This window comes from Saccostrea cucullata, unplaced genomic scaffold, assembly GCF_032062105.1.
Source record: "Saccostrea cucullata isolate Sc308-1 unplaced genomic scaffold, CSIRO_AGI_Scuc_v1 ctg376, whole genome shotgun sequence".
In the NCBI taxonomy this organism is placed as follows: Eukaryota; Metazoa; Mollusca; class Bivalvia; order Ostreida; family Ostreidae; genus Saccostrea; species Saccostrea cuccullata.
The window spans coordinates 49,955-76,607 of record NW_026933720.1 but is presented as its reverse complement, the minus strand read 5'-3'; the positions used below and the strand labels follow the sequence as shown (position 1 = coordinate 76,607).

General features: G+C 37.0%; 1 protein-coding gene across 1 annotated transcript in view; it reads left to right on the top strand.

Annotated features, from left to right (window-relative positions):
* LOC134239055 (neurobeachin-like protein 1) overlaps nucleotides 1–26,653 on the top strand; it is a 43,798-nt gene that overhangs the window by 7,956 nt on the left and 9,189 nt on the right. The window contains 39 exon segments of the mRNA XM_062721199.1: nucleotides 49–132; nucleotides 2,130–2,228; nucleotides 2,356–2,596; nucleotides 2,705–2,808; nucleotides 2,998–3,099; nucleotides 3,374–3,501; nucleotides 3,682–3,814; nucleotides 3,941–4,060; nucleotides 4,221–4,500; nucleotides 4,615–4,703; nucleotides 5,050–5,139; nucleotides 5,370–5,541; nucleotides 5,886–6,019; nucleotides 6,236–6,392; nucleotides 6,837–6,939; nucleotides 7,590–7,610; nucleotides 7,612–7,699; nucleotides 7,962–8,120; nucleotides 8,344–8,503; nucleotides 8,659–8,747; nucleotides 8,991–9,683; nucleotides 9,984–10,116; nucleotides 10,978–11,094; nucleotides 11,922–12,028; nucleotides 12,316–12,447; nucleotides 12,868–12,988; nucleotides 13,403–13,587; nucleotides 13,823–13,972; nucleotides 18,192–18,349; nucleotides 20,118–20,242; nucleotides 20,640–20,772; nucleotides 21,228–21,370; nucleotides 21,474–21,604; nucleotides 22,852–22,959; nucleotides 23,664–23,759; nucleotides 23,859–23,983; nucleotides 24,254–24,394; nucleotides 24,533–24,663; nucleotides 25,195–25,422. Of these exon segments, the coding sequence (XP_062577183.1) occupies nucleotides 49–132; nucleotides 2,130–2,228; nucleotides 2,356–2,596; nucleotides 2,705–2,808; nucleotides 2,998–3,099; nucleotides 3,374–3,501; nucleotides 3,682–3,814; nucleotides 3,941–4,060; nucleotides 4,221–4,500; nucleotides 4,615–4,703; nucleotides 5,050–5,139; nucleotides 5,370–5,541; nucleotides 5,886–6,019; nucleotides 6,236–6,392; nucleotides 6,837–6,939; nucleotides 7,590–7,610; nucleotides 7,612–7,699; nucleotides 7,962–8,120; nucleotides 8,344–8,503; nucleotides 8,659–8,747; nucleotides 8,991–9,683; nucleotides 9,984–10,116; nucleotides 10,978–11,094; nucleotides 11,922–12,028; nucleotides 12,316–12,447; nucleotides 12,868–12,988; nucleotides 13,403–13,587; nucleotides 13,823–13,972; nucleotides 18,192–18,349; nucleotides 20,118–20,242; nucleotides 20,640–20,772; nucleotides 21,228–21,370; nucleotides 21,474–21,604; nucleotides 22,852–22,959; nucleotides 23,664–23,759; nucleotides 23,859–23,983; nucleotides 24,254–24,394; nucleotides 24,533–24,663; nucleotides 25,195–25,422 (5,710 nt within the window).

Below are 26,653 nucleotides of genomic sequence, written 5' to 3'. Positions count from 1 at the left end.
TTACATTTTAATGCTATATATGACTAACCTTATTATTTCCCGCTGTAGTTAACGGGATCCGAGGCCCAGTGTCTGGCCCTGTCTGTGTTACAGGTCATCTGCTCCGTACTCACCGGCTCCATCAATGCCAAGGTAAGATAACTCTGTACTCACTGGCTCCATCAATGCCAAGGTAAGATAACTCTGTACTACAGGCTCCATCAATGCCAAGGTAAGATAACTCTGTACTACAGGCTCCATCAATGCCAAGGTAAGATAACTCTGTACTCACTGGCTCCATCAATGTCAAGGTAAGATAACTGTGTACTCACTGGCTCCATCAATGTCAAGGTAAGATAACTCTGTACTCACTGGCTCCATCAATGCCAAGGTAAGATAACTCCGTACTCACCGGCTCCATCAATGCCAAGGTAAGATAACTCTGTACTAAGATAACTCTGTACTCACCGGCTCCATCAATGCCAAGGTAAGATAACTCTGTACTCACCGGCTCCACCAATGCCAAGGTAAGATAACTCCGTACTCACCGGCTCCATCAATGCCAAGGTAAGATAACTGTGTACTCACCGGCTCCATCAATGCCAAGGTAAGATAACTCTGTACTCACCGGCTCCATCAATGCCAAGGTAAGATAACTGTACTCACCGGCTCCATCAATGCCAAGGTAAGATAACTCTGTACTCACCGGCTCCATCAATGCCAAGGTAAGATAACTGTACTCACATGCTCCACCAATGCCAAGGTAAGATAACTGTACTCACCGGCTCCATCAATGCCAAGGTAAGATAACTCTGTACTCACAGGCTCCATCAATGCCAAGGTAAGATAACTCTGTACTCACCGGCTCCATCAATGCCAAGGTAAGATAACTCTGTACTCACAGGCTCCATCAATGCCAAGGTAAGATAACTCTGTACTCACCGGCTCCATCAATGCCAAGGTAAGATAACTCTGTACTCACAGGCTCCATCAATGCCAAGGTAAGATAACTCTGTACTCACTGGCTCCATCAATGCCAAGGTAAGATCACTCTGTACTCACCGGCTCCATCAATGCCAAGGTAAGATAACTCTGTACTCACAGGCTCCATCAACGTCAAGGTAAGATAACTCTGTACTCACAGGCTCCATCAATGCCAAGGTAAGATAACTCTGTACTCACCGGCTCCATCAATGCCAAGGTAAGATAACTCTGTACTCACAGGCTCCATCAATGCCAAGGTAAGATAACTCTGTACTCACAGGCTCCATCAATGCCAAGGTAAGATAACTCTGTACTCACCGGCTCCATCAATGCCAAGGTAAGATATCATTTTGTAGATTTAAAACTGTCAATCATGTACAACAAAAGATGTATTATTACTGTATACAGGGTTCTTTTCGCCCCGTCTTATTTTAGCCCTTTTACACTTACAAACAATTTTGCCCCGTTTTAAATTCGCCCAGTCATAGTTTTGTTTAAGAAATTATACTGTATTCTTTGAATTCGTCCCGTTTCAAATTCGCCCAAATGAGGGTAGGGCGAGAGGAGCCAAAATAAAATGGAGGTGAAAGTTTCCCTGCATACAGTATCCTTCAATATTATACAGTGACTCTGATTGGTTTAGAGCAGGTCACATGCAGGGAGACAACTCATGATGTCTCCCTCACGCTCAGGGTGACAACTGTTGTCTCCCTTCAGATGACAATGAAATAGCGACCATGCACAGTTACAACTGTGTTGTCACCCTTTGAATGAAATTACAGTAGTTTAAGCCAGATAACTCCTATTCATAATTATAAACGTACAATTACTTAATATGCAGGACCGCTAAATATGCAGTGACTATGACATCAAAGTTGTCTGTTTACATGTTTTGAAAGTATGAAATCAGAGCAGAGTAGGGAAACACAAGGACTTAACTATTTTCTACTCTATTTGTTTGATAATTTTGATTCTTCAGGATTAAAAAACTATCATGGACTGTTTAGACGAGAGACATCACCAATTATCAGGTCTGAGAAGGGTTGTCACCCTCGGGCGCAAGCGCCCTCTGGTGACAACCCTACTCAGACCTGATAATTGATGATGTCTCCCTTCTTAACAGTCCATAATTGTATAAGGTTAAACTGAATCTTCTGTTGTTTCAGGAGAGATTTGCATTAAGAGTTGGGTATTGGAAGTTTGTGGAAGCTCTAAAAAGCTTGGGTCAGCCATCCATGTCTCTGCTGAAAGGAGTGCTCAACCTGGTGAATCCACAAACTGAATAGATTGATTATTATACTGAATAAAAGTTAATGTCAAATTTTGATATTAAAATAAATGTACATTATCTACATGCAGGTTCATTGTTATTTGAAATAATTTGATTTACAGGTGGTGGAGGAGGAGTTTTGTGAAGGCAAAAGTCACATGATCAGAAATGTTCAATCAGCACTGATGTTACTGTGCTGGTTGCCTGATATTCAGTCTAAGGAACTACAGATTTGGTTGGCAGATCACTTATGTGCTTTGAGCTCTCAGAAACAGAACAAGATGAACTGCTGTAATGAGGGAATGATCTCTGTCATCATCAAAGTTCTGGGCAGACAGAAACAGATTGACCCTAAAGCTGTGGGTAAGGACCTGAATCTGGAATATTCACGTTAATTTGATAATTTCTTTGCATATAAGAGTGCTGTCAGGTTGTTTCTAAGGGACCAATTACTTCATCCTTTTTTTTCAGCAATGTTAATAAATCTACTGGAAACCTTGGGCACACATTCGATTACTGCTATAGAGTTAAAGCAACTGATAGGGCATTTAAAGTTGGATGAGGAAGAAAATCAGGTACTTTTTACAATACATGTACAATTACAATCTTAACATCAGGTCCCAAAACTTGATAAAGCCTGAGTAGTTGAATTGACCTAACAATACATGTGCCAATGTTAATTTTAAGTCTTGAACTTAACTTTGTTTGTTTTCTTTCTCTTACATTTGCATGATCATGTTGATGATTTTACTCTTCCTGTCCAGAATCCTAACTTTTCGAGATTGATGAGGGCATTATGTACAATGGCAAGGCATGATGGGAAGGAAGGTGCTCATTACTTCCTGACTTTGATGGAGGAAAGTGAGGTATTAACTTTGACATTACGAACATAAAAAAATACAAAAACAAGTTGTGATGTAAACAAGTAATTGCCAGATAGTAATCTTGTACAGTGCATTCTATATTCTAATATATGAGTGTAATCCAACTGTCATACTTTCAGATTTGATATCCTCCAATAAATGACATGATTGTTGAATATGGTCCTTTTGCATTAGCATAATTATGAGAATGTATAGAAGATAGATTTTGATTCAGAAGTTTTTACTGCTGTAGACTGTGTTAATCTTGTTGTTATAGATTATTTCTATGCCTGGGATTAGGAAGTGGCCAGGGAATGCTTTTGCCTTTCATACCTGGGTTTGTCTAAACTCCCATTCCTCCCCCGCTGGAACTACAGAACAGGTCTATAGAAGACAGCTTTACAGGTCAGTGTAGAAAACATAGCTAGTGTATGGCACTAGACAGCTTTACATGTCAGTGTGTAAGAAATATTGTGTATGATATAAATACATGCTCTAAACATTTCACATCATGTGTTTGAAATTTTCTTGTGATTTTTGCGATAGAATTAGGATAAGACTACCATTATGTTTTCTGATTGACAGTTTTGTCTCCAACTCTGGCTGTGGGTTTGAGGCATTCATTACAATGGAGTATGACCTTGTGGTGTCTGTGTACAACAGAAAAGAGCACAGTTCAGTGGAGGTCACAGACACATCACTGGGGGACGAGCACTGGGTAAGTCTCCACGGGTAGCTGTTAATCTGAGTGTATATAGAAATTGTAAAATATGGGATATCAGTTTTATTTTATGCATGTTTTGGAAGCAGAAAAGATTGTGTTTAATTTGTTGTTGTATTGCAGCACTCAATTGACATTGTCCATAGCAGTTCCCGACGACCCTTCACAAGTAGTCAGCTGTTTATTTACATTGACGGAAAACTCAAACTCGGCTCACAGCTCAAGTTTCCCAATGTCTCAGAGGTGAAAAAATTTTAGAAGTCTTATTCCACATTCAGTTTCTTTATTTCAGACTTGCAGAAATGACATGTATCTATAAATTAACATGCAATTTTTCCAGATAGATATGTTAGATTTTACCAATTTAAAAAATTTTCTCAACATTGTACATGTATAATTGTAGCCCTTCACAGACTGTAGGATAGGTAGTCCCTGTAACAAGGCTGTGGTGAAGGCACTGCTGGATCAGAACCAGTCGGCAAACACTGAGAGTATCAAACAATCTCCGCTGAGACGGCTGTTCACGAGAAAGAACGCAGACGATCCTGAGATCACCACCATCCCCACAGGGACCCACGAGGATGTGTGGGGGGTCCCAGTCAATCTAGGGGGACTGCTGGGGTCAGTCTCAGTGTTCCATGACACGGTTACCCCCGCTCAGGTCAAAGCTCTGCACCTGGCAGGTCAGTATAGTGTACAGAAAGCATCTGGTGGTGAAATTCAGCTGCATCATTGTCTGTGTCATCTTGATTTTTTTTTTTCACAATGTCAGTATTTTCTTTTGGTGTATTTTTCAGGGCCAAATCATCCAGTACTATTTTTTGATGACGATTTCCCAGATTTTACAGACTTTCCTGGTAAAACAGTGGTTTACTACAATGCTAAGGTAAGGCAATATAGTAAAACCTATTAAGTACGAACACTGATATTGCGAATTTATGGTTATAGCAAAGTTACCTTGGATCCCTAGCTATTTAAATTTAATGAATTTCTTGTACAGATATAACAAATTATGGATATAGCAAAGTAATTTCATAGGTCCTGTTGATTTCGATATAACCAAGTTTTGTTGTAGTAAACTACATGTTAAATACACAAGAAAGGTATAGAGCAGCTTTTACTTTAATGCTGAAGTGGAACTTGAGTTTATGAAATGCTTTCTGTGTATAGTCAAATATATTTTGAGAGGCAGCAGATGAAATGTTTGAATAATACCCTGATTTGATTTTCAGGCTTGTAAAGATGGAGAGTGTGTAGACTTGTCCCCTAACCAAAATCACGGACACTTTTCAGGCCAGAGGTGTGTTACCTGGGATATCAAGGTAGGTTTATGGTGTGATAAAAGAAATATCTGTAGATAAACACATCTCTTTTGATTCTATGTAAAATTAAGTTTTCTCTTATTAGAAGTATTTTAACTTATCAAACAAAACTAAATACTAGGTTAAGTCCATGTAACTTACCTGAAAAATTATAATAAAATTTCCTTTAGCATCATATAAATTTATCAATACATGAAATGAATGAACCAGGTAATTTTGTTTCTACTCAGGATGTGATTAACGGAATAGGGGGGATACAGGTTCTGTTTCCACTCCTGGAACAAGTCAACAATGGACCAGTCCCTGACTCTGACCTTGTCCAGCAGATGGACGCTGTCCAGTCTATGTCTCCAGACCAGGATCAGGATGATTGGGTGGTCGTCCCCAGCAGCTCCTACTCAGGTGAGAAATGGGGTGCTCCTAGTCTGGTGTAAACTGGCCCTGTTACAACTTATCCACTACTCGGCATCAGACATTAAACACCAAAAGTGGAGTCTTTCCTTTATTCTTGCAGCTCAATTTGGTTTTTGTAACCAGTTTTTAGAAAACACTTATATCCAACAGAAAGAGAATTGAAATTTTATCATAAAAATATCAAATACTGCACATGTATGTAGGTGAAATGCATTGTCCAGCACATCATTATTTTTTTTTCAGAAAAGTGTCACACCTTAAGGGTTTGACTTTATTAGTAAATATGATATAGACAGAATTTGCACAGTACTCTCTGTTTATTGTTTTGACAGATTCCAAGCTGGAGCAGAATCAGGTGGCGGGATTTCTTACATTACTGCGACACATGATCCACTCACAGGGAACCAATCAGGAGGCAATGATCAGAACAGGAGGGGCTGCGACAATCGGGGCTCTACTGCAAAAAGTAAGTGTAGACAGATACTAAGATTCTAGAACTACTTCTATGAAATTACAGCCAAGTGTGTTAGAAGATTTCTACTAATAAAGTTTAAATTATATGACTTGTTGAAAATAATTTTTACAGAAATATTTTTTGTTTATAATGAATTCTAAAATGTAAAATCTACAAATAATAAAATCATACAATACTGTTGAGATGTGATATTGTGTTTCATTGAAGGTGAATTCCCGGTTGATAGATGTGAATGTGCTCATGTCGGTTCAGTTGCTATTGGAAACAACAGCCAGTGTGAACCAGACTCTGTTGAGCCAGATGTACCAGTACTTGTTGTTTGATTTCAGGATCTGGAGCAGCAGTGAATTTCCTGTCAGAATAGGTGGGTACCTATATAATCAGTCAAATAATCCACTCAAAATTTACCAAGATACCTAATCTAGAGAACATAATCAAAATATACTGAGGTTTGAGAGTACAGAGGTTGCGTTCAGAAATAGAAAACTGCCATGTGATACTATCCTCATCTCTCAAAGAATCTGATATTACATGTATATACTGTAATCCAACTTTTATTCGCGGCCACTTTTTTTCATGATTTACCAGAGGTAAATTAGTTCACGATGATTAATTTTTCGCGATCAAATCTTATTTTGATATGTTGTTAATGGACACAGAAACTTTTATGACCGGTTTGCGGAGAGAAATTTTGGCGGTGACGAGGCTCTCGTGAATTTCACACACAAATAAAAGTTGGTTTACAGTGTTTTTACACAGTTATATGTGTGAGTTAATTTGAGTTGTAGTTGGATAAATTTTGTTTTAGGTCACATCCAGTACCTGTCCACCATCATTAAGGATGATAAAAAGTTCTTCAGGAAGCGGTTTGGAGTTCAGTTTGTCCTGGATATCGTCAGAATGTTCTACAGGTAAGTCTACATCATCAGAATGTTCTACAGGTAAGTCTACATCATCAGAATGTTCTACAGGTAAGTCTACATCATCAGAATGTTCTACAGGTAAGTCTACATCATCAGAATGTTCTACAGGTAAGTCAGTCTACAAAAATGTTCTATAAGTTACATCATCAGAATGTTCTACAGGTAAGTCTACATCATCAGAATGTTCTACAGGTAAGTCTACATCTGGCTTATAGGTAATCAGTCAATACAAAGAGATAACTCACTTAAGCTGTGGGGTTTCATTAAAAGTAGTTAATACATGTATGTGGTTTATCAAATGAGCATATTTTTATGAATTTTATGTGTACTTTAGACAAAAAGATCATTAAGCATGATGCGACAGTGAAACATGCTAATCCAGATGTTGTGTAATCTGAAATCTTGTCTATTATGATGATAACTCATAGTCCCCTTGAGAAAGTAAATTAATGCAGTCATGTACTTTGAAACTGTATTATGCCAAACCTGATGTGTCCAAGAGAAAAAAATAAACAAAATTCAAGCACAAGATTATTTTCTTCTTCTGATCAACATATAGAAAATGAAGTTTAACTGTTATTCGTAATGCAGATTCTTTGGTCAAGGTGAATTATGATAAGTTGAATGTTGATTTATAGCCCAGCCTCTACCCCAGCCATAAATGATTATGTCTTTGCAATCTTTGAATTTTTATGATGAGCTGAACGCCATCCTGAAATTCCTGTTTGCTGTCAAGGATGAAGATATGGTTAGTTTACAAACAAATTAAAAAAGCATTGCTCAACCATTTGTTTTTATATAATCAATGAATAATATATTAGATTTAAGATAATTTTTCAAGATTTAATTTAATGCTTTTTACATTCCTTCAATTTTCTGAGAATTTAATTAAAAAGGAAAATCTGCACTCTCCTCTAACATCAAAATTTAAGTGAAGGATAAGCAATATATAAAAATAAATTAAGGGTATGATGTAGATAATAAGTTTTGTGTATAATGATGTTTGCCAGGCGTGTGAGACAATGGATGTCCTGATTTCTCTGCTGGAAAGTAAGACAAAGAACGACCAGCTACACCTACTGATGTTTGAACCAGAGACGGGTGAACTCATGTACGGACTGCTGGTGCATCCTGGGAAATCTGTCATTTATTATGAAAAAATAATCAAGGTATGGAAAAAATTTCATTTCATTCATTATTGACAGTTTTTATGGTAAATTGTGTTTGGCATTATACATGTATATTTTAGTGTCAGTGTAAGTTTATAGATGTAGCTTTAAATGTTTTAGAACCACAGCAGAGAAATAAGAGATATAGATTGTTCTCCTGATTTAGAATTTCTGATTTTGATCTTTACAGTGGTGTATATCATGTGTACTTGTCTGATATTAGGTACTCTACCTGCTGTTAAACTCGGACAAAGTGTACGAGAAGAGTAAGCTCCCTTTGCGTTTATCGGACACTGGACATTTAGGTCTAGTGGAGCTGATGAGAAACTGTGATGTCTCGGGACCAATGTTCAAACGCTTCCTAGAACAAGTCTCTGCACTAGGTAAGCCTGGTGGATATAGAAACTAACAGCTGAGTTATAAATTATTGGCTGTATAGCTGACAAAAAGTGGATAGTCTTAACTGTGATTTGATTTTAACATATATTTAGTAACATTAAATGTTTAATCATCAGTGAAATTTTCATCTGTTTACCAGATGTGCCTCAGAGTTATAACTCTATCCTGGCCCTGTTACAACTGATCCACTACTCGGCATCAGACATCAAGTTAGAGGCCAGTAGACAGGTGAGTGTCAGCTAATTATAAAAACGTCAGTTACAATAACAGAAATTTCTTTTTTGTCTAATTTTATGAGTCCCTATGTAAACTGTACATATGATTTAAGTTTCTTGTACATTTATTTGTATTCTTCAGTACATCTATTAGGTACATGTATTATTGTTTAATTGTCAGTCCAGAGATCTGGCCCTTAAAGGTTGATAATTTTTATGCATTCGTTTATTTCATTTCATTAATTTTATTTTGCAGCTGCTTTTTATTCTGGTGAACAGGCCAGGAGCTGCCAAGCAGTTTGTTAAACAGCTTGGTTGGCAGGAAGCCTTAACTAAGCTTTTCATCTTCAGAAAAACAGAGGAAATTCAGCAGTCAGACTCTTTTATTTCTGAAGATAAAAATGTGGAATTTACTCTCAATGAGGAGTCAGCTACAGACTGTGATTCTCAAACCCAACTCAATGATTCGTGCAATACAAGTATCAGTGTTCCTAACAGTCTTTCAGTTTCCGTCTGTGATAATAGTCAAAAAGTGTCTTCCCCAAAAGAGCCAACAACACCTTTCTATCTTTCAAGAACGTTTGATGATATTAATAGCTCAGAGGATGATAGGTCAAGGTCAGTCAGCAGGAGCTCCAGTGCCAGTGTTGAGGATTTGACAGCAGTAGGTCAAAGGTCATCCTCCATCGTGGCCTCTTCATCCTCTTTCTCAATCAGTGATAGTGCAATAGATTTAAACAATTCTGCGACCTTGTCTAGAGAGAAGCGGGTCAGTTCAGGGTTCACGCAGGCGGATACTATTCAGAGAGCTCTAGATAACCTTGGAATCCACAAAATATATGTCAAGGACAGCGGGGAGAGGACCGAGGAGCTGTGTCAGAATCTGCTGCTTGTCCTCCTCACAATAATGTGGAAAGGCGTGGAGGGCTCTGACGATGCTGCCTGGAAGGTAAATCAACTCTCTTAAAAGTTTGTTTTGTACTGACAGATATTGTGCACTGTTTGAACAATATTAACATGATTAAAATTAAATTTTGATCGTGTATTGTCCAGGATAGTTTCACTTTCTTGAAATGTCCTAATCAATTTTTAACTTTAAAAAGAAATTTGAAATTTATTATTTCTTGATGTATAACATTTCTGTGAAGTGATAAAAGAAACTTTAAAATCTGAAGAACAGAAGGACTGAGTTTACCTCGGTAAGCCTGGTGACTGCTGTGTCAATGGGCTCTTGTTTTGTTTTTTGTAGGAGAGAGGCATTGTCTTTTCGTGGGTGGATCATTTATGTGAAGACCATGAATTGATCAGATCACCATGGGAAATCAAGAGACGCCTCCTAGAAATGATGATCCACTCCTGTACTTCAGATTTAAAGGACGCAGGTTAGAATTCATTGATGTTTGGCGAGGTGTGTTTATATAAATCTGTATGTGATATAATGTGCACAGCTCTGTCAGTAAATAAGATATCTATTTCAATATTTATAGCCACAATATGCATTATTGATGTGTTTGTTTTATATTGCTGTATTCTATAGTGTTATTACAGTGTGTTTGCTTTTCTTTCTCACATTATTACAATACATGTGCAGTATATATGTAATAATAATAACTGATACATGTATTTGAATGTTGTGTAGTCTTTCTAAATTTCTTTGTGTTTTAAACAGTAGTGGAGACTCACATCTTAATTTAGCTTTCACTGTTTTTTTTATCCCAATTTTTAATGAAGAGTGCTGCTGAAGTAATTTTTTGGTACATGTAGGTTTACATTTTCAAGTTAAACTTGGTTTTACAGTAAAAAATTGTCTAAACAAGACACAGCTGGTTCCATAGAAATTGACTCTCTAGATTTGACAGCATTTTTAATACTGAAAATATATATAGTGCTACAGAGTATATATTTGCATCTACATACATGTATTACCAAAAAATACTAAAGATTGATCAAAATGTTAAGTATAAAATGTGCATTTAAGGAGACACATATTAAAATCATGACAAAAAAGGAATCTCCTATGGTTTGAAAAATAAATAACTCCATGGAAAAAGAATTAAGATTGAACCTTTAGAAAGGGGTAGGATGGGGGTTGAACTTTTAGGGGAGGTACAGGCATGTAAATATGGGAGGGATGGGGACTGGGGTCAGATGTGGTAGGGAGGGGGTAATGGCTATGGGCAGATGGTATGGGGGTAGTCACTTCACTTAATTTAAGCTTGCTGATGACTTGTGTCTGATTTTAGATGAAGAGAAACAATTGAGGTCACCTGAATTGGAAAAAGATCCGTCCAATCAAATGCAACAACTTTTGTCCTCTACCCTTAAAAGCGCCTCTCAGATCCTTGACAGTATCAAGCTGTGTTAGTGCTTGTTTATCCCTCATTAGATCCATCAGTTGATTCCTTTCGTTACATTCATATTTTAACTCATTCTAAACAAAACTTTCTGCTTTTACATCTTTTCATTCTATATACAACTGCTGATGACTTATTTTTATAAACAGTGAAATTTCAAATTCATTTTCAGTATTGGTGAGTCTTATGTTAAGTTTACTTCTAAAATGCTACAACAAAACATCTTTCAGAATGTATACCATAATATCTAGTCAAGTTCATTCAAATGGATTTTTTTTTAGACTTTGAAAATAAACAAGAAGTATGAAATTAAAAAGAGGTTTTGCTTAGAATGTTTCCCTAATGATTGCTTTTGTTCACCCTTAGTTTGCATGCTTACATTTTCTGTTAACCTTGTGTATGTTGGGTGCATGTTATAACTGCTTAAGATGAGAAGGTAATAAAAAAATAACCAGATATTTACCCAGACACTCACATCACACTCAACTTAATTCACATTTTTTCAGTCTTTTTTTTTTTTATCTAATAATAAAAGAAAAAAGCTAATGATAAGAGAATTGAGAATTTGAAATGTTTTCTGTTACAAGATTTTTTTTTCTCTTTTCAAGTATTATTGATTCTTGAAGATATAATCGCAATTACATTCAATTTAATTAAAATATGAATTAAGATTTACTCTTTAAACTTAACATACAAGCACAGTTTGATGTAGATTTAGTAAAGAATCTGAATGTTGAATAAGCAAGAAGAATTCTATGAATAAATTTACTTCCATTACTATTTGGATTATCAATGTATGGGAACCTGTAGGAGCTGCTTTATTTGATTGACAGCTCAGGATACAGCCACACCTACAGAGAACGCGATACAACTGGTTAAACTGGTTCACTGTTTTATGTCCCAGGATGCCAAGCAAGACAAGGAGAAATTCAGTGAGAGGGTAAGGTAGATTGCAGAGTGTACTTAGTACAATACTTTCAAATCATTCTAAAAGGCCCTTTATCATTCAAAACTAATATGAATGTTGCATAAAAATGGGAAAAAGTATCTCTTAGTAAAAACAGAAGCTTATGAAGTAGGTATAAACATGTATTTAGAATGTGTATCCCAGTCAGTATGCATACAAAATGGAACCTCTTTACCTGTTCTTTTGATATAAACCTGAACTTTTTATGTATTATTTAATTAAAGGAATAAAATATGAATTTGAGAATTCTGTTTGATCAGCTGATAGAGGATATGATGGCGTTACTGGACAATCTGGCTGTATGGGACGTAGAGTCTGACGGAGGATGGAAGGAGATGGCTCGCCTAGGCCTCTGTCTACTCATACAGTACGCTAGTCAACCAGATCTAGAGGTAAGGCCACCAGTCTACTCTAGTCAACAGACCTAGAGGTAAGGCCACCAGTCTAGTTCTGTCTACTCATACAGTACGCTAGTCAACCAGACCTAGAGGTAAGGCCAGCAGTCTACGTTAGTCAACCAGACCTAGAGGTAACGCCACCAGTCTATGCTTGTCAACCAGGCCTAGAGGTAAGGCCAGCAGTCTACGTTAGTCAACCAGACCTAGTGGTAAGGCCACCAGTTTTGGCTAGTCAACCAGGCCTAGAGGTAAGACCACCAAAAAGAATCTCAGAAAGGATTAACTCTCTTTGCTTTAATTTGGAAAGCTTTTTTCATGTTAAAGTATAGTAAAATTGGACTTTGTACTTGCAAAATCAGCTTAATTTCTATGTATATGTAATTAGTTGTACAGTTGTAAGTTGCCTATTTACAGTTGTGTGCTGTAGCAACAGCTAAACTCCACACCCTGGTCCAGACCAAACTCATCTCTAGCTCAGCCGAGGCTTCCTTTCTCATTGGAAACTTAAATCTTATGGTGCTCAAGGCTGTTAGGGGTAAGTGAAAATGTCAGAATTAGAATTCATTTGAAACTGAAGCTTGTACAAAGTTATGTTTAAAGCAGTCAGGCATGTACTGCATGTGTACATAAATTGCTGTATTAAAAATTTTGTGCAATCACTGGATGCTGAGTTGTTGGTGTATTCATGAATTAGTGGTACACACTAACATGCCATATATTGTATTAATGAATGATTTATTAGCAATATTCATAAATTAGCAAATTCTTTGTCCCTGCCAAAGCTACTAAATGTTGAAGCCTGCTTTTTATAGTACACATACAGTAATCCCCATGATTTTCTGTGATTAAAGATAAGAGACAAATTTTGTGATTGCTCTTTTTGTTTCATTTCTAGTATATGTATTGTTCTAAGGTCAAACCGTGTATATTTATATTTCCATGGTAACAGACAATTCGGACACCTACTCGTTCCTGATTCCTGTGATGAAGGCTCTACTAGACAAGGCCAGCGGTCTCCTTAACCTTGACCTACTTCTCCCTGACCTTCCCCAGACCAGTAACAGTCCGACCTTCTTTGATGACTTTAAGAACTTCTGTGTATCAGAGCAGTGGAAACAGTTTATAGAGAATTATGTAAGTCAAACTCATTGTTAATGATACCACTAATATTTCACATGGTTACGTGATGTAGAAGGCAACAAAGAAATTCTTATTTTTGTAAAATGTAATATATATTTTTAAGATAAGTAATATTATCTTATAAAAAATAAAGGTCAGTGTACAAGTTCCTATTTCAAGATTGGATTGAAGCGTATGATTTCATTGCTCTTATAAAAAAAAAACTTTGAAATCCTTTTCTCCTCCATAGGTAAAACCTCAGATGCAGCACTTTGACGAGAGTACGTTTGGAGAACTAGAATCCAACATTCGGGAGTTCTGGGGACAGTGTAAGGAAGCCATGATGGTCAATATGCACATGAAAAACAGAGAGAAGGGAGAATCCAAGCTCAAGTTTCAGGTAATAACTAGTGCTAATTGTAACGGGGACCATTACAGATGTTCCCCAAACGCTCCCCAACTCCAATTTATAGTCATATTCCCTGTAAGCGTAATTAAATAAGACAAACTCTATGCATTTGAGACTTTAACAACGTTTACCCAAAAGTGTACTAATGTTCATTGAAATTTTATCATGCACACTTGCACATGTGAATGCATGTGCGTAATGACCATATCATATTGTCTACACAATCTATATATTTTAATATGCTAAATATTAAATTATTTAATCCAAAAGTAAAAAAAAAAACGCTCATTCAAGGGTATCTTTTATTGTACCCATTTCATGTGCACGCACGTGCATACATGAGCATGGTGACCATACCTTCTTGTAGAAGTCCATTACATCTATCTATGTTCTAAATCTCATCCCGTTTGGATGAAAACCAAGGGAGTTATAGCTGTTTAAAGTTTCAGCCAATCAGATTGCAGCGCAAGTAAACGCACATGTATGCATGTGCATAGTGACCATACCTTCTTGTAGAAGTCCATTATATATATCTCTGCTCCAAATCCCATTCTGTTTGGTTGAAAACTAAGGGAGTTATAGCTGTTTAAAGTTTCAGCCAATCAGATTGCAGCGCACGTACACGCACGTGTATGCATGTGCATTGTGACCATACCATCTTGTAGAAGTTCATTATATATATCTATGTTCCAAATCCCATCCTGTTTGGTTGAAAACCGATGGAGTTATAGCTATTTAAAGTTTCAGCCAATCAGATTGCAGCGCACGTGCATACACGTGTTTTCATGATAATTGCTATACATCATGTTGTAGGATATCGTAATACATGGCTATGTTCAAAATTTCAAAGGATTTCGTCGAAAAACAAGAAAGATATTGATACTTTAGTTTCAGCCAATCAGAGCAAAGCGCACGTGCATGCGCGTGAGATCTTGCTATTTTGACCATGTCATCTTGTCTATACTACTAATATATCCTTACATTATGAGTTTCAAAGCAATTCATCAAAAAATAGAAAAGTTAAGGCAATATACATTATATTGGCCATTTAACGTGTTGCACGTGCTTACTCTTGCAAGCACGTGCGCGCAAAATGACCTTCGTTCGGCAAATCTACATAACATCCCTACTGACCCTAAAAAGGTTTTACCTAAGTCGGATGTGTAGTTTACAAGATCACTCGCGGACAAAATTTTCCCAGGAAGAAAAATAATAAGAACTAGATGCGTTCTTGTTGCTAAAGCAACAAGCTGTCTTCAAACCGACTTTTCGTTAGATATCTATGCTGCGTCATCCCATGAAATAGGTTTCAGAATGTATTTTTCCCTTTACGTTCATATACAGCAGTCTCTCAACATATATCATGATTATTACAGATAAACCTCGAAATATCTTTAAATATAGCTTTCAAAAATCGGCAAAATATTTCATACATGTTATAAAAAGTGAGAAAAGTCATTTACAATTGAAAAATGATAGAAACAAAGAAAAAATTTGGGAACGCCCACGGCAGGATTCGAACCCCCGACAGTGGGACAAAGTTTGGTTCGATCATATCTTTTCAATAAATGCACGCATCAAGCTTCTGAATACATATTTAGAATTCTCATAAGACACACTATAAACCCTGTAAATCAAAAAGAAAAATATTGAAAAACAAAAAAGTTGAAAAATGAGACTTTTTGAATTCACTTCCGTTTGCGACCGGAAGTGCAGACGACGAAAAATAAAGGTCGTTGCCCATAATGGAGTTCGATGTTCTGTCACCTCAGTGAGTTTCACTTTCATATCTTTAGCCGTTCTCGAGAAAAATGCTGGACAAAATGCCTTTTAAAAAAAACAAAAATCCCCAAAAATCGCGAACGAAAGTGAATTTCGAAAAAATAGAAAACACGTCTGGAGATATTCTCATGATGCATCATCCCTGTGAAAATCTTTTAAATCCATCCACGCACAGCTGAGATATCGCTCTAACTATGAAAAAAAGAATAATAATAATAATAATAATAATAAAAAACAGACGAATAACAATAAGGTCTTCCGAAGGAAGTCGGAAGACCTTAACTAGATGAGATCTCGTTGCGAGCAACGAGTAGGTCTTCCGTCCGATTTTTCAATAAGATGAGATATGATTTTGACTATGATATTTGTTGCAAAATAAATATCAACACTTCTCTCACTTGATTAAATTCTTTTGATTTATTCAACAATCTCAAAAACTTATAGATGAAAGTGATTTGGGCCCTCTCGGCCCCTAATTTGAGGGGCCAGACCCTTTTCTTGGTTTCAAATGAAAGGTCTCGTGATTTTGAACACTTTTTGTTTAAATTCAAAGACTTTTTGTTCAACGCTTATTCAGAGATTTCTTTCCGTTGTGGAGATATGCTGAATGGAAATATTTAGGGGCTACCCCTACACGTCCTTAATAGGGCCATTTAAAAGAAAATCACAGTATGCATATTGTTTAGAACATTATTCTGGCCATCTTTTGTTCAATATTGCTTATCAAAATATTCCCCCTTTTTGAGATATAAAGCGTCAAAGATTTGACATTCTGGCCCCTTGTGACCCCTAATGACGTAACATATTATCTCAATTTTATAATATATTGTTGCAAATCGTTAAGATAAATATCTTTGCTTCATTAATGTATAACAAAATATTGATCATTATAGAGTTATAGATGAAAGACTTTTGGCCCCTCTGAGCCCTTAATTTTAGCGGTCGGCCCCTTTTTCTTGATATCAAATGAAAGGTCTTGTCATTCAAAAAAATTTTTGTTCAACACTTATTCAGAGATTTTTTCTCGTGGTGGAGATATGCTGAATGGAAATATTTAGGGGCCATCGCTCCAAGTCCTTAATGGGGCCGTTTTATAAAAATTCAAAGTATGCATATTGTTTAGAACATTATTTTGATCATCTTTCGTTCAATATTGCTTATCAAAATATTCCCCCTTTTTGAGATATAAAGAGTCAAAGATGTGACATTCTGGCCCCTTGTGACCCCTAATTACGTAACATATGATCAAAATTTTATAATATATTGTTACAAATTGTTATGATGAATATCTTTGCTTCTGTAATGTATAACAAACTATTGATCAATAAAGAGATATAAATGAAAGAGTTTTGGCCCTTCTGAGCCCCTGATTTGAGGGGACAGCCCCTTTTTCTTGAATTCATATGAAAGGTCTTGTGAATCTGTACAACTTTTCTTCTATATGTTTTAACAAATTATGAACAGATACGAAGATATAAAACAAAAGATGTCAAATTTTGTGAGATATTTCCGAGACATTTTTTTGGCTCCACTGAGCTTCGGCGCCTTTTGCGCTATGAAGATTTGGACGCCTGCTTGCAACTCAGCAAACCTTCCCTTACTTTCGCTGAAAATCGTGAGTCAATATTTTAAGACGTTCCGAAGGAGTTTCCAGGACAAGCCGACCCTCTAAAAATCAGAAAATCGTCCATATCTCACGACCGGAAGTGACGTCATCGATGACTTAAATTTCCGACAAGGTTCAGATAAATATCTATCAGATCTGAAAGTTTGGTGAAAATCGGTCGAGCCATTTCCAAGAACTCGCATGCACAAAATCGGTAAGAAGAAAAAAGAATAATAATAGGGAAAAAGAAACCGAACGAAAACAATAAGGTCTTCCGTTGGAAACGGAAGACCTTAATAATAATAATAAGAAACAGAGTAAAAACAATATGTTCCCCAACTTCGTTTGGGGAACATAATAAGATTCTATGCACACAGTACAATGGCACTGTATATCTAGTACACTAACTATGATTAGCTATCAGAAAGTCTGATAAGGTAGGGCTTTAGGAGATGAATATCACAAACAAAGAAACTAGAGATACATGCACAAAACATCTTATTCAAACAAAGAAACTAGAGATACATGCACAAAACATCTTAAGTATATATACTTAAGATGTTTTGTGCATGTAACTCTATGTATATTTTTCTGGGATATTTGGATGCTTCAGTAACTGTTCATGAAATGCATTTTTACAGTGAATGTAACAAAATACCTGACAGCAGCTTGGTATGATCAAAAACTGAAATCCTAACAAAGGAGTGAAGTTATGTGGTGATCACATTTCCAGAAAAAACTATACAGTACATATATGTCTTATTTTCCAAATTCTGATGCAGATGTTAATGTTTGATTTAATGTTTTGATTCATTTGCTTAGAACAAAATCCTGGATCCGTTCCACAGTAAAGAATCTTCCGAGCAGAAGAGGTTCCACAATGTTGAGGTCCAGCACAAGAGTCAGCATCAGTCCACACTGAAACAATGGAGAGCCACCAAGCGGTTCTTCACCGGGGAAAGAGGGGCGTGGTCTGAACAGTAAGTTTATCAATCAAAACACTGAAAAAATGGAAAGCCACTAGGAGTATGGTCTGAACAGTAAGTTTATCAATCAAAACAAAAATTTGCAGCCTGATGTTATAAATGTGACAAAGAATGTATCAATAGTTTTTAGCTCACCTGAGCCGAAGGCTCAAGTGAGCTTTTCTGATCACATTTTGTCCGTCGTCCGTCTGTCCGTCCGTCTGTCCGTCTGTAAACTTTTCACATTTTCGACATCTTCTCAAGAACCACTGGGCCAATATTGACCAAACTTGGTACAAAGCATCTTTGGGTGAAGGGGAATTTGAATTGTTAAAATGAAGGGACATATCCCCTCGCATGGGGAGATAATCAAGAAAAGAGAAAAATAGGGTTGGGTCATTAAAAAATTTTCTTCTCAAGAACCACTGGGCCAGTAAAGCTGAAACTTATGTGGAAGCATCCTGGGGTAGTGTAGATTCTAAATTGTTCAAATCATGACCCCCGGGGGTAGGGCGGGGCCACAATGGGGAATCAATGTTTTACATAGAAATATATAGGAAAAATCTTTGAAAATCTTCTTCTCAAGAACCACTGGGCCAGAAAAGCTGAAACTTATGTGGAAGCATCCTGGGGTAGTGTAGATTCTAAATTATACAAATCTTGACCCCGTGGGGTAGGGCGGGGCCACAATGGGGAATCAGTGTTTTACATAGAAATATATAGGAAAAATCTTTGAAAATCTTCTTCTCAAGAACCACTGGGCTAGAAAAGCTGAAACTTATGTGGAAGCATCCTGGGGTAGTGTAGATTCTAAATTATACAAATCATGACCCCGTGGGGTAGGGCGGGGCCACAATGGGGAATCAAAGTTTTACATAGAAATATATAGGAAAAATCTTTGAAAATCTTCTTCTCAAGAACCACTGGGCTAGAAATGCTGAAACTTACATGTATGTGGAAGCATCCTGGGGTAGTGTAGATTCTAAATTGTTCAAATCATGACCCCCGGGGGTAGGACGGGGCCACAATGGGGAATCAGTGTTTTACATAGAAATATATAGGAAAAATCTTTGAAAATCTTCTTCTCAAGAGCCACTGGGTCAGAAAAGCTGAAACTTATGTGGAAGCATTCTAGGGTAGGGTAGATGCTAAATTGTTCAAACCATGACCCCCGGGGGTAGGGCGGGCCACAATGGGGAATCAAAGTTTTACATTGAAATATATAGGAAAAATCTGAAAATCAAAGCTGAAACTTATTTGGAAGCATAATGGGGTAGTGTAGATTTCAAATTGTTTAAATTATGTTTAGTTAGAAGGGTGGGGTCACAATATGTATTACAAGGGGGAAATCTGGTAAAGAACAGAATGGCCAAAGCTTTTCAGGTGAGCGATATGGCCCATGGGCCTCTTGTTTTTTTATGGAATTATTCATGAGCATTGAAAAATATGGCATCATCAAATTTTTGCAAGTTAATGCACTACTTTTAAAGAATGTTTTTTAAATTACTGTAGATTCTTATACATGTATTTCGCGAGTACTTATTATCACAAGCTGGCTCTTACAAATCGCGAGAATAATATTTCACGAATGGACGGTTGATCGATGGAATTTACATGGATTTCAACACTATAAAAATAAAAGTGAGTTATATTATTTCGCGAGTAATGTTTCTCGCGAAATTACGCGGAAATTAATTCCTCGCGTATCTTTAGGAATCTACAGTATTTTAGATTACAGATTCAGGTTTTTCCCATTTTTTTTCAATGATGTACTTCATTTCAGTGGCACAGCTGTGATGCATTGGAAGTTATCAAATCAAGAAAACTTTAAGAGAATGAAGGTGAAGATGATTCCTAATTATTACTTTGACCCCCATACAGAGGCCAGCTACCAGAGAGACAATCTAGGTAAGGACTGAGAACCAGCAATAAGGGAGACAATCTAGGTAAGGGCTGGGAACCAGATAGCAGAGAGACAATCTAGGTAGGGGCTGGGAACCAGATATCAGAGAGACAATCTAGGTTAGGGCTGGGAACCAGCTACATGTAGCAGAGAAACAATCTAATTAAGGGCTGAGACCCTACTAGCAGATAGACTGTCTAGGTATAAGCTGAGAACCAGCTACATTTAGCAGAAAGACAATCTAACTAAGGGCTGAGACCCAACTAGCAGATAGACTCTCCAGGTATAAGCTGAGAACCTGCTACAAGTGAGATAGGGATAAATGAAAGCCTTGTTTAAATATTTTTTCATAAATTCAAAATTTTCAGTGAACTTTGTTATATTTCTATACTTGTATAATAGGGGCAAGTGAAGCAGACATTGCAGAAGAGATCAAGAAAATCAAGCTGGCGAGGGAGGCTCTGGTCTCCAAGGATCAGATTGATGAGGACTTCATTGGAGAGGAGGATTGGAGTGTCATCAGCACAGATCTCAGGTTGGAAATGTTATAGGGCATATAACAGGTCATTAGCACAAATCTTAGGTCAAAAAGGCTAAAGGTCATACTGTAAACGTATTACATTTGGCTGTGTATTCTTTTTAGCGCCTTTCGCGGAAAGCATCCTCCGCTAAATCAAGTACATCGCTAAAGGCTTTGTGTATGAAGGTTTATGTAACGCACATTCAAAAAACGCTAAAACAAATCTACGCCAACTTGTTGAAAATTCAATTTCCGCCAAATATCGTACAGGCCAAATATAATACATTTACAGTATATCGCAGGTCATTAGCACAGACCTCAGGTTAGAAAGTTATAGGCCATATCCCATGTCATCAGCACAGATCTTAGGTCAGATAGGTTATAAGTCATATCACAGGTTGTCAGCTAAATTTCATAGCAAGGTAACATAAGTGTCTTTCATTTACATGTTTTGTTTTACTTTATTGCAGAAACAATGAACCTCAAGGGAAAGAAAAACTGGTTCTCTCAGAAGATTGTGAATTGGTGACTTTGGTGGATGTTGTTAAAGGTCGACTAGAGGTCACAACCTCCAATATTTACTTTTTTGACTGCAGTTCAAACAGAGAAGAGGGTATCTATCCACTGTTTTTATAACTTTCTCCTTGAACAGTTGATTATGACTTTGATTTATGTCATATTTGGTTTGATTAAATTCCTACTGATTTCATTACCAGGTGGTGAAGATTTTAAGTGGTCCCTGTCTCTTCTAAGAGAAATCCATTTTCGTCGTTATAATCTTCGGAGGAGTGCTATTGAACTTTTCATGATTGACCAAACAAATTTCTTCCTTAACTTTGAACCGAGGGTAAAGTTCTTATTGCAAATTCTAAAGTTGTCTTTAGTTTTGTAATTTGAGAGAGGAGTTAAGTGAGGAGAGAGAAGGCATGATTTAAGCAGTGTATAAAATTTTACTGTACTTTATTATAACCTTTCACAGAAAAATGATTTTTAGCTCACCTGAGCCGAAGGCTCAAGTGAGCTTTTCTGATCACATTTTGTCCGTCGTCCGTCCGTCCGTCTGTCTGTCTAGCTGTCTGTCCGTCTGTAAACTTTTCACATTTTCGACTTCTTCTCAAGAACCACTAGGCCAATTTTGACCAAACTTGGTACAAAGCATCCTTGGGTGAAGGGGAATTTAAATTTGTTAAAATGAAGGGACATATCCCCTCGCAAGGGGAGATAATCAAGAAAAGAGAAAAAACAATGGGGAATCAAAGTTTTATATAGAAATATATAGAAAAAATCTTTGAAAATCTTCTTCTCAAGAACTACTGGGCCAGAAAAAGTGAAGCTTATGTGGAAGCATTCTGGGGTAGTGTGAATTCTAAATTGTAGGAATCATGACCCCCGGGAGAAGGGCAGGGCCACAATGGGGTATCAAAGTTTTACATAGAAATATATATGAAAAATCTTTGAAAATCTTCTTCTCAAGAACCACTGGGCCAGAAAAGCTGAAACTTATGTGGAAGCATCCTGGTATAATGTAGATTCTAAATTGTTCAAATAATGACCCCCGGGGGAAGGGCGGGGCCACAATGGGGAATCAAAGTTTTATATAGAAATATATAGGAAAAATCTTTGAAAATCTTCTTCTCAAGAACCACTGGGCCAGAAAAAGTGAAGCTTATGTGGAAGCATTCTGGGGTAGTGCAAATTCTAAATTGTAGGAATCATGACCCCCGGGGGAAGGGCGGAGCCATTATAGGAGAATCAAAATTTTACATAGAAATATATAGGAAAAATCTTTGAAAATCTTCTTCTCAGGAACCACTGGGCCAAAAAAGCTGAAACATATGTGCCCATGGAAGGATCATGGGGTAGTGTAGATTTCAAAATGTCTAAATTATGATCAGTGGGGTAGGGTGGGGATGCATTATGTATAACAAGGGGGAAATCTGGTAAAGAACAGAATGGTCAAAGCTTCTCAGGTGAGCGATGTGGCCCATGGGCCTCTTGTTTAAATAATCAAGTTTATAAGTACATGTACTGTTTTTGAACTGTACATACATGTATATTGAGAACTGATTTAACCCCATGATTTTGTATTTTCAGAAGAGAAATAAAGTGTACAGTAAGATTTTGAGCCTGAAACCTCCAAACCTGATTTATACTGTGTCAAGGTCACCAGCAGAGATGCTCAAAGCCTCAGGACTCACCAAGGTATCCAAAAATACACAATGTATATACATGTTCTATAGACTTTTGTCTTTATTCTTTAATACATTGAAGCTTTAATACATTTCCTTGGAGCAAGGGTTTTCATAGTGACAAAGAACTATATGCGGTATATTGCATATATTTGCCCCCACAAAAGTCAAATTTTGAAAACTTCCTGAAATGTGCTGAATTCAATAAATTGTATGAGAAATATAAATTAACAGAAAATATTATAGTGTCAAAGCAGTGTATTCACAATTTCTGTTTTTATGACGTCACAAACTAGTCCGATTTTATATCCTTTTTCAGAAAGAGGACAAAATGGACAAAATTTCAACAATTTTAGCTTTAGAATTTATAGAGTGCAAGTTTGTTCAGGAACAATATTGACATATTTCATTGATATTATCATTCTACACATTATATCAAAATATTGATCCTGAACACACATGAGCTCGGTGAGTTTTACTCAAAATATCGACGAAATATGTGCATTTTTCTGTAAAATTCATAAAAAACTGAAATTTACGTCATGTTTGTGACGTCATTACGTACATATGGCGTCATTACTTATGAAAATATTCAGTGCTTTGAAGTCAGCATATACTCCCATGTTTAAGAACTTAATTAAATATATCTTCATCAAAGTTTGATTTGGGGGGCAAATATTGGTTATTACCGAATAAAGTTCTTTTGTGGTTTTATAGAAATGGATACAAAGGGAGATCAGTAACTTTGAGTACCTGATAGAGTTGAATGCGATAGCAGGAAGAACGTACAACGATCTTAGCCAGTACCCAGTGGTAGGATTCTTCTGTTTACATTTATAGAGGATAAAATTTGTCACAGAGTAACATTTGTTTCATTCCCTTCTTTGAGTGCTATTGATGTTCATCTTTTAGTTTCCATGGATACTGGCAGATTACACTTCAGACACTTTAGATCTGGAAAATCCCAAAGTGTATAGAAATCTCAGTAAACCAATCGGAGCCAACAATGAAAAAAATGAAAGAGAGGTCAAAGAAAAGTAAGTCTGTTAGGGACCAATGTCCTGAAAATAGTAGATAGAGAGAAAGAGAGAGAGAGTGAGTTTATAATTTAAAAAGAAAATTTGGAGAAAGCAAGTCCATTAACCAAAGTTTTGTAGGGGAAAATTCAGTTTGATTTGAATACACAGTATCTTGCTTAGTGGCTTTTATGACAATGAAATTCCCAAATCCTACAGTTTATTTGTACATGTATTTTATATAAATCGTAACATGCATCTTCTTTACAACTCTGATTTTATGTAACACAGGTATGATAGTTTTGAGGACCCCTCAGGTGTGATAGAGAAGTTCCACTATGGTACCCATTACTCTAATGCCCCAGGGGTCATGCACTACATGATAAGAATGGAGCCCTTCACCACCCTCCACATACAGCTACAGAGTAACAGGTAATTCTAATCTGCTGGCAAACATCAAACTCCACATGGTGGGCTGAAACCTGCCTGTGATTTATTTGAATGCTATGTATCACTATGGTTTTACATAGTGGACAGACTGTGTGTGTTATATGTGATATTTCTTACTAGGTTTGACGTAGCTGACCGACAGTTCCACTCTATCCCAGCTACCTGGCAATCCCTGATGGACAATCCTAATGACGTGAAGGAGCTGATCCCAGAATTCTTCTATCTCCCAGAGTTTCTTGTCAATACCAATGGTTTGTGGATTCTTATATTACCCCTCATCCCAAGAAAGACAGTGTAAAGTACTGTAAACCAACTTTTATTCATGTGCGAGAAATTTTCACGAAGTTCGCAGGAGCTCTTATATTGCGAATATTTCTCGCCGTGAACCGGTCCTTAAAGTCTGTGTGCCTATTAAATACAGATCCAAAATAGGCTTGATCGTGAAAATAAATCGTCGCGAACTAGTTTATCCCTGGTAAGTCGCAAAATAAAGTTGTCGCAAATAAAAGTTGGTTTACAGTATCTGGTGTTTCTATGAATTTATACTGAAGTAAGACATGCATCATGCTTTAGTTACGTCCTTTTCAGGAGTCCTGTAAATTAACAGAGATTCATATAGCTATAAGTATTCAATAAATAAACACTAGGGTTTTTTGTTATCATTTGTTGAGTAGTATGGAGAGAGAGAAAGTTGTTATCTAGTTACCTTCCCCTGATATTGGGTTTCTTGAGTGAATGCTAGTTAATCTTAACAAGATATGGAGTCCTATTTTTTCTGACAGATTTTGACCTTGGTAAGCTTCAAGGTTGTAAGGAGCGGGTCAATCACGTGATCCTCCCTAAGTGGGCCAAGTCTCCGGAGGACTTTATCTACAAACACAGGAAGGCCCTGGAGTCAGACTACGTCTCGGCCAACCTCCACAACTGGATAGATCTGATATTCGGATACAAACAGAAGGGACCCGCGGCCGTGGAGGCGCTCAATGTCTTCTACTACTGTACTTACGAAGGTGAGTCATAGTCACCGGGTAGTCAGTGGTACAAGATCTCTAAGGTTGACACTGTCTGATTGTCATTTCATCATGAACGGTAAATTTAACCTGCCTGACATTGATGTCACAAGTGTTTACACAACAGAAATTGCACAAATAGTTTTAAAAGTCAGCATGGAATGTTTCATATTTAGTAAAGTTGAGCATACAAGTATTCACTTTTTAGGTCACCTGAGTAACTCAGGTGACCTATTGCTATCTGTTTTCGTCCGTCGTCGTGCGTCGTGTGTTAACATTTGAACATTTTCAGCTTCTTCTCTAAAACCACTGAACCAATTTCAACCAAATTTGGTATAGAGCATCTATGGGTGAAGAGGAACAAAAATTGTGAATTTCATGGTCCCCACCCCCCTGGGCCTGAGGGGTGGGGCCAAAACCACTAAAATTAGTGCAATCTTTAAAAATCTTCTTTACTCCCGGACATCAAGCAAGCAAACTTTTGGCATGAATGTAATGAGCATTGAGTCCTCTACCAAAATTGTGAAATTCATGGCCCCAGGGTCAGGGGTACTAGTGCTAGGGCGGGGCTATATAGATTATACAGTGAAAATGCATTATTTCTTTGAAAATCTTCTCTGCTACTGGGTATTAAATAAACTAACTAAATACATAGTTATGATGAGCAAGAGTGCCTCTTTAAGATTTGTGAATTTTATGGCCCCAGGGTCAGGGGTTCAGGTGTTAGGGCGGGGCTCTATTGATTATGTAGTGAAAATGCATTTATTCTTTGAAAATCTTCTTCTCAGCTTCTGAGTATTAAATAAACTAACTAAGCACATAGTTATGATGAGCAAGAGTGCCCCTTTCAGATTTGTGAATTTTATGGCCCCAGGGTCAGGGGTTCTGGTGTTAATGTGGGACTCTATTGATTATATAGTGAAAATGCATTAATTCTTTGAGAATCTTCTTCTCTGCTTCTGGGTATTTAATAAACTAACCAAGTAGATAGTAATGATGAGCAAGAGTGCCTCTTCCAGATTTGTGAACTTTATGGCCCCAGGGTCAGGGGTTCTGGTGTTAGGGTGGGGCTCTATAGATTATATAGTGAAAATGCAATTAATCTTTGAACATCTTCTTCTCTGCTTCTGGGTATTAAATAAACTAACTAAGAACATAGTAATGATGAGCAAGAGTGCCTTTTCCAAAATTGTGAATTTTATGGCCCGAGGGTCGGGGGTTCTGGTGTTAG